We start from the raw sequence: 14,553 nt of genomic DNA on the forward strand, positions 1-14,553 counted from the left end.
TTTTGTTTAGTTGAGAGGAATTTGTATAAATTTACTATCGTGTCCCAATTAGATAAAACAAAAAATAATACATTAAATTTCTATTAAAAAATTGTGTATGAATGAACACATCATTTTAAATAAATAATATTCAGTAAAAAAAAAAGCGCACAAGAAGTTCAAAGAACCCAAAACTTTTTTCTCCAAAAAAAAAAAAAATTTGTTGAGAAAAGAAAGGATGAGCACCAAAAAAGAAAAGGAAAAACGAAAAGAATGATAATATCAGAAAATACAAAAAAAAAAAAGGATGTGCACATAAAAAAGAAAAAAGAAATGATAAATTATGAAAAGACAAAATAGCAAAGAGGAAAAAAAAAAAAAAAAAAAAAAAAAAAAAGAAGAAGAAGAAGAAGAAGAAGAAGAAGAAGAAGAAGATTTAATAAAAATTTGAACGTTGGACAGGCAATTTCGTCCAAAAACCCAACTCCCCATTTTCCCTCGTGTTTTTTCCCCAAGAAGATTAAGTTTTGATGGGCTTGGAAAGAAAACTGTTGAGCTGCACCATTTTCTCTACCCCTTTCCACTCCCAGCCAAACACACATTTTTCCCATTTTCTCTCTCTCATTTTCTATCCCTTTAGTTTTCACTCCAACCAAATAGACCCTTAAAGATTTTCACATTGTAGTGTACCCTAGAAACTCTAGAGGATATTGATACATTCTTTTCAACAACTTTTCTTATTCAATGATTGGCAGTTAATTTCATTTTTCCTCATCTACCTTGTTCAACAATGCTTTTACTGGGGTTTAACTAGCAGCCCATTGTTTCCTTAGTGTTGGTGGGGTGATTATAGAATATTCAAGGACTATGATCAATGTGTACTCTCCCATATAATTGTATGTTTTACTAATTAAATTTATGAAGGGATCCACTAGTAATGTGAGAAGTGAGGGTGCAACATTTATTATACTCTCACATAAATAACAGGTCTCACCTTGAGTTTAATTAGTGAGACCTACAATTATGTGAGAGTTTACACATTTATTATACTCCTAGAGTAATTTATAATTTTCTTGTGTTGGTGGCCTACTTCCTCTTCCCTCACTATGAAAGAACTTCACCCTCATAAAAAGGGCTTTCATGAGTATTTTGTGCGTGTGTGTGAACTTTATGCTAATTAATAAATGTTTTTGATTGTCCCAATATTATATTGGTAGTTATTAAAGGGTAGTATAAAGTATATTGTATACGTGGTAGCAAAACAAGCCCATCACTTTTTTTTTCCTACCAACAAGGGAGTCGAAAGCTCTCCTAATATCTAACTCTTTAAGCCCAATACCCTAATTAACGACCATGATACAGTTGTATCTAGAGTCGACCCTAGGCCTGGCCATGACCTAGGGCCTCTAATGGATAAAGGCCCCAAAATGGGAAACTAAGCAATATTATTATAAATGAGTTATACATTTTTCCTTCCACTTTTAGAATGCTAAAAAAATTGAATGATGTAAGAAATATTACAAATTTTATTAAATAGATCTTACAAAGTATTGTGTCAAGAATCAAAATAAGCAATTTCAAATACTCGTTTATTATCTTATAGTTATTGAAGTACTACCAATCACATTCTCTTCCATATCAGTTTGTAAGTTTTTTGTAGTAAAATTTATAATAGATTTAGTATTTTTTTTAAAAGATAATTACAATATGCTGCTAATCCTATAGTTCAAACATTTTTTCCTCCTAAATCTCCAAACACTTTGTACATTAAAATGTGACAATTAAGTTACAAAGCTCTTGACTAGTAGAGATGCATCTTAAAGTACCTATAAGAAGGTTATAGATAATTAATATGAAACAGAAATTGTTAATTAGGGAATTAGATACCTATAATAACTTCTTGAACTGTGAGTACATAAAAATGCTTTATTTTTTATGGGGAATATAGATGAAACACAATCAATAACTGGCATGTTAAAAAGAAAATTAATAGTGCAATCAATGAAATTCACTATTCAAAATTAAGAGGGTAGTCCATAGAAATAGACAACCACTACAAAAAAATGGGTCTGTAGCCGCGTTTAAAAAATGCAGCCATAAGGTAGAGCCGTGTTTCCTATAGCCGTGTTTACAAACGCGGCCTAAGCAGTGCAGCAATAGGCCTATAGCCGCGTTTTTGTAACCGTGGCTAAAGGTCTACCTTATAGCTGCGTTTTTAGAAACATGGCTATAGGCTAAGACCTATAGCCGCGTTTTCTACAGACCAGCTTTAAGCCGCGTCAGAAAACACAGCTATAGGTTTTTCAAAAAACAAAAAAAAAAAAAAAAAAAAAATTCTGGGTTTTTTTTCCCCAGAAAATTCAAAATTCAAATATAAAAAATTCAAAATCAAACACAAATCCAGAAAATTCAAAATCAAATACAACATACTCACAATACAAACACACACAGAAAATTCTAAATCAAACACAACATACTCACAATACAAACACATGCACTCAGAAAATTAAAAATCAAACATAAACCCAAAAAATTCAAAATCAAACACAAACCCAGAAAATTAAAAATCAAACACAACATACTCACAATACAAACACACCCAAAAAATTCAAAATCATACACAATGTGCTCCAAAATATAACAACACAAACCCATGAATCTCCTCTCATTCAACAAAACCAACCAAATCTAACACTAAAACCATTTAGGAAAACAAAAGCACAAGCTCAGAAACACAAAAGAACACAAACCTGTGAAGAAGGAAGAAAGGAAAAGGAAAAAAAAAAAAACAAAACAAAGGTACGTACCCAAATGTGAAGGAAAAAAAAAAAAAAAAAAGAGAAAAGAGAAAAGAGAAAAGAGTTACCTGGATGTGAAGAAGGAAAAAAAAAAAAAAAAAAAAAAAAAAGGAGAAGAAAGAGTTACCCAGATGTGAAGAAGGAAGAAAGAAAAAGAAAAGAAAAAAAGAGAGAACAAGGAACCTGAAGAATGAAGAAAGAATGGGAAATGAAAGAAAAGATAAGTATGTGGGGGTAGGTGGGAAAGGAGGTGTACGTGGGAAGCTTCAGGAAATTTTTTTTTTTTTTTTAAGTGCTACCTATTGCCGCATTTCTAAAAAACGCAGCTATAGGTAAGCTTTTAAAAATTTTATATGTCAAGACCTATAGCCGCGTTTATGTAAAACGCGGCTATAGGTAACATGTAGCTGCATTTCTCAGGTTTTAAAACGCAGCTAAAGGTGACCTATAGCCGCGTTTTCCAAAAATGTGGCTATAAGTCCACTTTAAAAATTATTCGATTGGACCTATAGCTGCATTTTCTTAAAACGCGGCTACAGCTTATCTTTAGCTGCGTTTTATGTTAGCTATAGTGGCGTTTTTTTAAAAACGCGGCTATAGCTCACCCTCCAATTCAAAATTATTCAACTGGACCTATCGCCGCGTTTTTGGAAAACGTGGCTATAGCTTGTGGATAATCCAAATCATTTTTTTATTTGATAATGATAATCCAAATCATTTAATTACCTAAGCTTTCCACTTCTTTATATGCATCACTACTAAAACAAGACAGCCATCTGTTCAAGCCAAACATGAAATTTAAAGACCATCATCTCTTTTCTCTATTTTTCTAGCTATGGAGAGCAAAAAGACCAAGGGAAAACAAAAGATGGAGATGAAGAAAATAGACAAAGAAGTTGATCGTCTTGTTACTTTCTCAAAACGTAGGTCTGGACTGCTATCAACAAAAAAGCTAGTGAGTTGGTGACTCTATGTGGTGCTGAGGTTGGTGTGGTAGTTTTCTTTCCAGCTGGAAAGTCCTTGTCATTTGGTCATCCCTCAGTTGAGTCTGTGGCCAACCGCTTCCTAAAACAAAACCCTTCACAAGCCCAAGAGGATAGTAATACCCATCCTTTGGAGGCTCAATATTGGAGGGTGAGAATCAATAGCTCAACCAACAATGCGATGAGCTTCTCAGGCAACTCGAGGCTGAGAAAGAGCGAGAAAAGGCACTTCAGAAACTGAAAAAGGCAAGAGAAAATAGGGGTTGACGGGAGGTTTCTTCTGAGGAGAGCTTAACTTTCAAGAGTTACAACAAATGAATAAATCATTGAAGGTGTTCCACAAAGTTCTGTGCCCTTGTATGAAGGAGAAGACTATAGCTGGGTTACCCTCTTCTTCTTCTACCTTTCTTGCTTATATTTTTGCCCAAGGAACCGTCCCTTTTGCCCCTAATGCCAGTAGAACTAATCCTTCTAGCTTTCCCTCTAGCTATGGCTATGGACAAGGGCACTTCTGGACCTCTGTTTGGATATGGCTTATTATTGAAAACTGAAAACTGAAAACTTTTTACTGAAAATATTATAACAAAATAATTTTTAAAAGTGTGAATAGTGTCATGGGACCCAATTTTAAAGTTAGATTTATGTTTTCTCGTACTTACGGGTCTCGTAAACAGTGCACAGGACCCAGCCAAAAAGTGTAAACGCCAGACGCAACGCAAATGCGTTCCTATACAAACTCACGCCTAGTTATAGTTTATTTTCATTATTTCAGATTTTTTTAAATTGAAAAAATAAAATGAAAATGGAGGGAAAACATAATATTTTTAATTCTCCTCTTTTTGGAATATGTAGTGTGGGATTTAAAGATCTTATGATTTTCTGCAAATTATTAATTAACTTCTATATTTTCTTCATGTACCATAAACATTAACAATATATATTTATGAATACTCTCTTGTTACACAGTACAGATCCAGCCACTTAATTATATTTTTAGTTGTCACTACCAGTTTTTATTTATTTATTTATCTATCAACATGCTTATCAAGGAAAATAGGAACTCATGGAATCAAGGATATAAACTTTTGTTATGTGTTTCAGTTTGTGATGCACAAATTATAATTTTTTGAGTGTCTTTTGTCCATATCAAACTTTGGTTGCTTTATAAAAATTTTAATAAATATAAATAATGTCATATTTCCTCTTTTCACATAAATAGTGAGTCCCACACTCCCACTAGTTAAATTTCATGGTGAGATATACTATTTAGATGAGAGTAGAGAGTATGACATTATTGCACTCCCGTATAATTTTTTCAATTAGTAGAACACTAAGAGTGGACTAGTGTTTACACTTTATTTTCCACCAATTGTAGTATAACAAATGCTTAATTTTTTTTTTTTTTCAATTTTAAACATTAATTACTACTTTATAAGGAATAATACAGATATGTAGCAAACTATGGTTGATGAAACATAAAACGGAATACTAATGCCACATATTGTGAATCAGAGGTCTTACGAGACCTTCTTGAGATACCTTGTTGGTGTTTCCTTATGGAGAGTATGAAAAAGGTGTTGATGAGCTCCTATATATTACATTTACATGTCCAGGGACCAAGGTCGAGGGCACAATGAGATGTCCTTGCCTTAATTGTCACAATTTCTTTCATGTTACTCAAGATGATGTCAAAATGTTTTTTTTTTTCTACTATATATATGTAATGGATTAGACGTATAACCATGAATACATAATGAAGAAATATTTTATGGCACATAATCTGAAAATGAAGAGGATGATGTTCATTTGTTGTAATGATTGCAAGATCTAATGCGGATTAAACATTGAAATGTTATTTAACATCCAAAGAGGTGAGCATTGGGGGATACATTTTATGATGGAGATGATCAATTGAAAATACTCGAGATTTTGAGCAACCGAATGTTGAAGTTTAGAAGCTTTTACGATTGTTAAAGGATGACAAACAGAAATCATATCCAAATTGTGAAGGTAATTATCATTTGTTACATTTTTTTTTTTAATAAAAAAAATTCTTATATAAAATTTGTAGATATCAATGCACTTGTATGGGCATTAGTTATAAGCCTAGTCCATCAACCTGCGCATGCTTAAGAATATAGGGCCCAATGTAAGGTTAGGGCCCATGTCAATTTGGGGGACCAGTGCCTGATCAAGGTCCAGTACTAGGTCAAAGTTTGTGTAGGAAGGTAATGGTATTGCCTTGGGGAAATTGCCTACCGAGCACCGTTTGGCAACAGGTGCAACTTTCAAGAGAGTCACATTTGTCATGAGAAATAAGTCCCATTTGGTCAGGAATCCCAGAAGGACCCACCAACATGAAAAGCAATCCTCTCATCATGACAACCCCACTTAGGGAAGTCTATAAATAGGGGTCAAAGGTGTGAGAAAGGGGGTCGGTAATTTTGGGGGGAAGATAGATACACGAGAGAAAAGAGAGGAACCATTAAAAAGAGTAAACTCAGTACTACTTATCTTGTGTATTCTCGGGAAGCACACGCACAAGGTCAAAGAATTCCAATTAGGCTTGAAACATCTTATCTTGGGCTGTTAGGTTGGCTTTTAGAGGTTTTCCCATTGTAGGGAATTTCATACCCCTCAAAACAAGTAAATTGGGAGTCAAATTCAAAAATTCATATAGTATTTTGGACTTGGCACCACAATATTACTTATAGATAATTAATACATGAAAATTAATGCAATTACCTCATCAATACATAGGAATAAGGGTTTTTTTAATGAGTGCCTAGACAAGTTGAGAATTAATAAATGCTCAATTATGACACTTTTTTCAAAGAAAAAAAATTGTTAATTATTTATTGGCTTACATGCACAAATTATTATCATTGTGTATACTTTTTGGATATTGTGTACAGCTTAACTTTATTTCTTCAAAAATATATAAATATATGTGTACAACTTTTTTTCTTTTCCCATAAAATCTTTTTTAAATGGATTGTTAACCAATGCCCTAAGGGCATTTGTTAGCATTTCTCATATATTATTTAATAAATTAAAAAAATGCACCTTAACTACTACTTTAGAGCATTTGTTAACAAAAAGATAGACCATTATATCTAAAATTAATGTCCAAAGAGGTGAGCATTGGGGGACACAATTTATGGTGGGGATGATCAATTGAATGCTTAAGAACCTGAGCAACTGAATGTTGAATTTCAGTAGCTTTTATGATTGTTAATGGATGATAAGCAGAAGTCAAATCCAAAATTTGAGGATAATTAAGTTATTATGATTGTTAATGAATGATCATTTGTTAATTGCTACATTAGGAAAATTGTAATATTACAAATCAAATTTCTTTTTGATAAAAAAATATTCTTAATAACCATATAAGTACTATTTTGTAAATAATTAATGCACTTTTTATAGATAATTACTTGAAAATCAATGCATTTTTCTCATTAATACATAGAAATAATGGTCTTTTTAATGAGCATATGTTTTTTTTTTTTTGAGTAAACAGTAATACTTATTAGAACACACACAAAAATAGTAATATTAGTGTTTTAAACTAGGTTTATAATACATTATTTAACCAGAGTACAATTACAAAGGGCCTAACTTTTGTTGATGCTCATTTTGGAAGCCCAATAGCAAGAAGAAGCCCAACAATATGGGCAGAGAAGAGTTAGTGGATAGAAAGAAAAATCATTAAGGCCAAATGGCAGGAACAATGGATCATAGGCCTATAAAGTAAATAAATGGGCCTAAAGGAGCCCGAAGAGAGAAGTAGTAAACCCATGAGTATTATGTGATGTAGAAAAGTAAGAATGGGTCATATCAAGCCCGGAATAATGAAGTAAGAAAGTAAGAGGTTGATGGAAAGTCCATGAGTCCCAAGGATGAAGGATAAGGTAATTGGGCCAAGGAAGTCCAAAAGAGTTAGTAAAAACCCATGGGATTGTAGAATAAGAAAATGGGCCAAGGATGCCCAAGGAATGCAAATGAGCCAAGGATGTCCAAGAAGAAAGAAATGGGACAAAGGAGTCCACAAGCAATGTAATGGGTCAAGAAAGCCCAAAGTTGCATGAGTATAAATCCAATGACCATACTAAGTCATTGAGAGAAAAACAGGCAGTAGGCTCAAAAGAGGCCTAGTAAGCATGGGTCAAATAACACCACGACAGGAATAGCAAAGTGGTATGTGATGTGCATGAAATATATACAATAAAGTACTCACATATCTACATATTTAGCCATACTTTTATATTATTTTGTGACTGATTATAATATCTTTGTGTTGTAGGTAACAAGGGCTTTACATGCAAAATGGGGCTAGGCCAATTGAATCAAGCCAACTTACATCCAGCCAGGCATGAATTCAAGAAAAGACCAACCTAATTAAATTTAAGTCCAATTGGAGTAAGGAATCAAAGGAAATTTGCGCCAAATCCAAGTCCAATTCGGATTAGGATTCCAGACTGCACATCAGTTAGTATTTTTGGCATAACTTTCGGCTCAGATGTTCAATCGAGATGATTCAAGTTGGGCTGGAACGATAACTTAAAGGGCTACAACTTTGTAGTTTACCAAAAGTCCAAATTCTGACGTTAAATGGGGCAAAATAGTCGGTTAAGTGAAGCCTAAAAATCTGGAATTTTCTCCAACCGGGAATTCAACTTGTAATAGGATTCTTTAACCTATTTAAAGGCCCTTTAGGGCAAAATTCAGGGAGGCTAGTGCTAGGGCTGAGGGCTGAGGGCTGAATGTGTAGAGAGTTGCAGCTACTTCTTCCATGACAGTTAGTTTTATTTTATTTGTCTAGTTTAATGTTTAGTATTTTATTTTTGTGTTTTCTTTCAATTACTATGAGTAGCTAAATTTATAATTAGGGTTGAGGATGAAACCTTGTTAAGGATTATCAGTTATATTTATGTGATTTGATTTTTCCTACAATAGTTATTCTTTAATGATTTAAATTGTTCTTGCTTCATATCAATTGACTAAGATGGGATTCTAGATATGAGTTCAATCATGTTTTTCTCATGATTTAGGATTTGTCTTAATTAATTGAATGCTTGGTTTATTAATTCTTGATTATAAAATTGGATATCACTTGTGATTTGTCTGTCAATGGATACAATTTATGATTTGATTTTTAGAATTGGATATATCTTGTGATTTGTTTGACTACGGATACAATTGATGATTTGATTTTATACTTAAGAAGCGAAGAAGAACATACTTTAGATTTTTAAACATAAGTTTTAATGATGATATTTTCCATGATAGCAAGATTGATTTCTAGATTATCATGTAGTGGTTGGGAAAAATTAATGATCATAAATATATGCCGATATGACTTACAAGGTGGATTCCAAAACCTTAATTCATTTCTCTTGATTGTTTACATCTTTTTCTTGCTTTATATCTTTTGCTTAGTTTAACTATTTCCTTAACTTTATTATTTGTTTAGTATATTTAATTGCAAAAAAAAAACAGTTTTTATTAAACTAGATTAGGATTAGTTTGGTTAAGGTTTAATCAATTTTCCTACGTTTATTCAAGTCCTTGTGGGTTCGACCTCGTTCTTGTCCAATTATACTTCGGTACGGTTCGTACACTTGCGAGTATTTTATAATTTCACAACAGTATGGCAAGAATGGCAACAAGATTACAGAAGGAACAAAGAATTGGCTAAAGAGGGGAAAACCCACAATCAAGTAAGGCCCAGCCCTCGAAAGAAGCAAGCCAATAAAGAATAGAAAATCAGAAGATCAGTTCACGTCATAAGAGGTTAAGGATTAGCGACATAATGCATAGATGAGCCTCCAGACCGTGGCAAATGCATGAGTAGCGGACAGGCTTTTGATGTACACCAAAAGTGGAGCACGCGCAAGGCCCAAGCATTACCAACCTGTACCTAACCAATACAGGAGTGGTGGGTCATGGGTCAGAGGTAAGAGAGGGTATGGTCTGGCGGTGGGGAGAAAGGAAAACCTATTCTAGGGTTCCTGCTCAGATTCTTTAGGGGATGATGTCTTGTTGGGATGACATACTACCCAAAAGAAAGAAGGATGAGTTGGAACCACTAGATGCATGCCATGAGGGATAGTAAGAAAGAACACCTACGCTGTGGTGGATAAGAATGCCACAGTTAGTAAGCAAACTAAACAATCTTTTTTTTCTAATAATGGAGAGTGGCACATCCAACGTAGGTTAGTGGTGGCTTGGCAGCTAACAAACTAGTGGGTGGTTGGGAAGAAAACCCTAAACCATACAAAAGTAGTTAAAGGCTAAAATGGTAAAAATCAGTCACGGCAGGCAGTATATAAAGGGTCCTTGCCTTGCATAGTAACATCATCAAAATAGTAGCAACCACTAAGAGAGTAACAACCACTAAGAGACAATCACAGCACCACCATCACCATAACACTACACAAGTAAGCACTAAGAAGAAAAGGAAAGGAGTGGAGGGAAAGAATCAAGGTAACAAAATGGAGAAATAGAGAGTGTAGAATGGCAGACATGCACCAATAGGCTAATCTCATCTCTCCCTCTAAAAGCCTACCCTCTGTTGAAGATAAAGAACTTGTTTGGGCACAAGCCATTCAGGCCCATTCCCTTAACGTGGATAATTTTTATAGAAAGATCCTCCTGTAAAGTTACCCACGTTGAGGAAGTGGTTCCTTCCTTGGCCTTAGTTCGGTAATACAACTGAACACGGCAAACTAATTTTTTCCTTCTTTGATTTTATCGCTTATTGCTATTGTTTCTTCTCTTGTCTTTGCAATTTAACCTATAATGTGTTTCTTGTTGCCATATCGTTCTTTTTCCCTATTTTAATTAAGGATCTCTTATTTGCTTTGCTTTACAATAACGTGTTTCTTTTATCATTGTTTTATTGCGTTTATCTGCCATAACTCTTTTATAGCAAGCTTCGCTTGTCATGGGCATGTTGACCAAAGTTTCGGCAAACGGAGCATAGTTTGTGCGCATGCTGGACCAAGGTGAGTTGCAATTGGACCGGTCCCAACTCTCTTATCTAGAACACTTGGGCCCAGTGTAGTAGGAGGCAGTCCAGCCCAAAATCACAAAAGGCCCACCACAACCTTTATAGTTGTAGATTGGGGTTATAAACAGCGAATACTAGACACACACAACCAATGTATGTTAAGAATGAATAAATTCAAAATTATGAGCTATAATGCACATATATATTTTAAAAGACAGTTATTACTTATTAATGATTTATTGGCTGACATATACAAATTCATTGTCATTATGTGTGATTTTTTGGGTATATGATTTGTTAAAAATGTATAAAATATTATTTAATAAAGTATTAAATGCACCTTGCTGTCCTCAAAGCATCATTAAGAAAAGCCTAGAAATAAATGATTTTTTTTTTTTTTTTTAATTATCTTGATGAGGTGGTAGGCTAACATGAAAGAGGCTTTTTATTCATTTTTTAAGGAAAGTGCCACTTAACAAAACAATAGACCATTATAGCTAAAATTAGCATTAAAAGGGTTGAGCATTAGGGGATACCTTTTATGGTTGAGATGAACCAATATATAAGATAGGTTCAAGTTGTATGCCTAACATAACTTAAAAATTACTTTTTTTTTTTTTTTTTTAAAATTGTAGGTTTCTAAGAGATCTAACGGTTACAAAACACTATTCTCCATGGCATGAGTAAAGACTTATCGCTTTCCTCGACAACTTACTTAATTAATAGCTTCTAAAAATAAAATAAAATCAATAGCATTTTTTTTAATGAATGCCCTAAAGGTATTGGTTTAAAAACTATTTTTAGAAACATTTTATTAGAAAATGATAAAACAAGTAATTTTTCTCTCAGTTTTTTATATTTCCGGTGAAAGTGGTAAAAACTTTCCTGATATGGTTTATTAATAATTGCCTTAAGAGCACTCTTTAACATGACCCCTTATCCCATTATGTTTATAGCCATAATCGTTTAGAGAGAGAATAACATATTTAATAGTGACAAGGTCCATATCATACTTCAATTGTATAACATATATAATAAAATTCCATACATATTCAATATCACATTCAGACAAGAAATAGCTAATCAAAACATCGACATTCCAATCAAAACAATGCATTATAGAACCCACCAAAAAAAAAAAAATGACACAATAAATCATTTCCTTTATTTTTCCATAAATTTTACAACATTGAAGCTCTAAAATTCTATGAAATCGTTTTCTATTAACCTGTCATTAGATATTCAGAGGACGTAAACTAGGATCTAATATGTCACATGTTATATTTCATTTAATATATATATATATATATAAATATATTATAAAAGGGTTAATTTTTTTATTTTGAGGAAAAAGGGGTTAAAACTTAAAACTTAAAAATAAGAAAGAAGTTAAAACATAAAACCCAATAAATAAATAAAAAGGATAGAGATATTAATATTTTTCATGGGCTTTTAAAAATCTTCCAGAGTGTATTAAAAATTGAGCTCTGGCCCATTCATTATAGTGAATATATTGCACTAGTGGACCATTGACCTTATAAATCAAGCCCAAGTTATGCCGAAAGAAAAAAAAAATGGTCGAATTTATAAGTTCTCCACGTAGCTTCTAAAATTGCAGGCTTGTCCCTGATCACTGATCAGTAGAGCCTAGCACTGCCAGCATCGAACACGATTATGGTAAGCTAGTTTCTTTATCTTTATTTCCTTCTTTGTCATTACGTGTGTATATATATATTTTTCCTTCAATTAACTCTCATTATGATGCAATTATTTTTGTAAGATATTATGTACACTACATGTTTGATGAATGTTCCAAACGAAATTTTACAGCTAATGTGTTAAGGTGGGATTTGGGTTTTGATCCAAAAGGTTTTTTTATTATATATATAAAGGAGTCTGGGCTGGCTTATGATGGTGCACACATATATACAGAAGCTTGTCCATGGTACAAAGTGTTTAAAAACTAAGCAAAATGGAGCTGCTTATATGAATGTTATGCTATATCACTGTTCAGAAGTATCCCATCAAGAGCCTTTACATTGTGAATGGTATGAGAAGGAGTTTCCAAAGATAACAGAATTGAGCCACTTGTTGAGAAATGTGGATTGGCTTGATGGGAGGGTAGTTCATGTCAGGGACAATTCAATTGTCTTAGATGGTGAAATTGAACACAAAATGCAAACTTTCGAGTCCCTGGCCAGGGTCTTTATTGGGTCTCCATCAATTCAGCAAAAGATTCAGAAAAATGTGATGGCCTTATCATTGGTGGCAAGTAACAACTGCACCCCATTTGTTTGTTTCAGTGAACCTAGTGAAAGAGAGCCTATGATTGTGAATTCACTCACTAAAGTGTGCAACTTCCTGAACATTTCTGCACAACAAAGGAAGGTGGTTCGGTACACAATATGCCCACAGGTCACGCAAATGAGGATATGGACAGGTACACTCGAGGAGATACTAAATGGATTGAAATCTGAGTTGGATTTGTTAAGTTGTCAATGCTCTAGCAAAGGGACCAAGATGGGTCAGCAGATTGTTTCTAGCTGTCTAAAGTTCCTGGCTGACACAGCTATTTCCTTTGACCATGATTCTGCTTCGTGGATGCAGCTTGCGCCTGCAAAAGTTGTTGGCTCCTCTGCTTCGCATAAATGGGAAGATGTTCTTGAGATGTTCAATGATCTCATTGAGTGTTTGAAAAGTGAAAAGGAATTATGTCTTCTTGTGGGGAAGGTTGAGGTCATGAAAGGGGACTGTCTCAAATCAAGGACATATTGATTGATAAAAGTATTGGATACAAAGAAGCTCGGCATCAAGAAAGCCTAGTGCAGAAGAAGCTTTCCTAGACATTGGGCCACTCTTCCAAGTGCTTGTTTACTCTTTTATTATATTACCTCCATGGACATGCTAGAGATATTGAAGTGGATTTATGCGGTCAAATTTATAGCGTTGGTGGTGAGGATAGGTTTTGCTTGTACATGGGAAAGATTTTGACTACAGAAGAGGATAAGATGGTTTGGAGTGGGGTGAGGCAATTGGACAGGGCTCTTCGGCTTTTCAAGTTTGTGTGGGAAACTGCGGGAATGAGAGGAGTTTTCAGCTGCAAGGCCATTTCTGGTGTGTTGGTGCTGAAGTCAGGATGCTTACCTATAGAGGAAATACATTCTTTGTACATTGGATCAGTGTTTGACAAAAAATTCCCTATACATATTATTTCAGATGGTGAAAAGATATTTCATGGTGATTCATGGATCAGTGCACACTCTATGCAAGTCATTTCCAGATACTTATACTCAAACTATTATTCATATGTGAAATAAATTGATATGGAGTCTTTCGTGTACTATTTAACTAAGGAAGAATTTCGCAATACACCCTACCTTCTTTTTCCTCTTCCATGCCAAATATTCTTAGAATGCTAATGAGTTCTAGTTCAAACGGTACATCTTCCCTTGTAAGAGTAAGATAGAGGCTAAGGTCTTATGCTTAACACTCACCAAGTGCGTATGTAATATCAAAAGAAAAAAAGTCAAATATTATAACAAAAGAATTCACTTACTCTAATGATTTGAAAGCCTCCATGGTATATCACTTACTAGTACTACTCTCTACTGCCACTTATATAACAGCAGTAAAGTACGCTTGAATGCATAATTTAAGAGAATGCCATTAGACCACAACAAATTAAGAGAGAAAAACTATAGTCAATTTATCTTCCATAAACGACCTGAACTTTGCTAAGAAATGGTATTGGGTTTTCTCATATTTGAGGGTGATAGAG

The 14,553-nt window shown here is 33.9% G+C and overlaps 1 protein-coding gene across 3 annotated transcripts; it reads left to right on the forward strand.

Annotated features, from left to right (window-relative positions):
* Positions 1-12,341: 12,341 nt before the first annotated feature.
* LOC115965609 lies at positions 12,342-14,169 on the forward strand. 3 transcript variants are annotated; one of them, XM_031084872.1, is made up of 2 exons: positions 12,342-12,452; positions 12,606-14,169. In XM_031084872.1, the coding sequence occupies exon 2, from the start codon at positions 12,684-12,686 to the stop codon at positions 13,548-13,550; it is 867 nt and encodes a 288-aa protein (XP_030940732.1). In that variant the 5' UTR covers positions 12,342-12,452; positions 12,606-12,683; the 3' UTR covers positions 13,551-14,169. The 3 variants fall into 3 exon arrangements, with proteins under 3 accessions (XP_030940732.1, XP_030940733.1, XP_030940734.1); XM_031084873.1 differs by having other exon boundaries at positions 12,668-14,169; XM_031084874.1 differs by having other exon boundaries at positions 12,708-14,169.
* Positions 14,170-14,553: the final 384 nt, after the last annotated feature.

Source organism: Quercus lobata, chromosome 10 (genome assembly GCF_001633185.2).
Source record: "Quercus lobata isolate SW786 chromosome 10, ValleyOak3.0 Primary Assembly, whole genome shotgun sequence".
NCBI classification, from domain to species: domain Eukaryota; kingdom Viridiplantae; phylum Streptophyta; class Magnoliopsida; order Fagales; family Fagaceae; genus Quercus; species Quercus lobata.

Coding starts and splice junctions, on each gene's coding strand:
- LOC115965609 (XM_031084872.1), top strand. CDS start 12,684: ATGATGGTGCACACATATATACAGAAGCTTGTCCATGGTACAAAGTGT.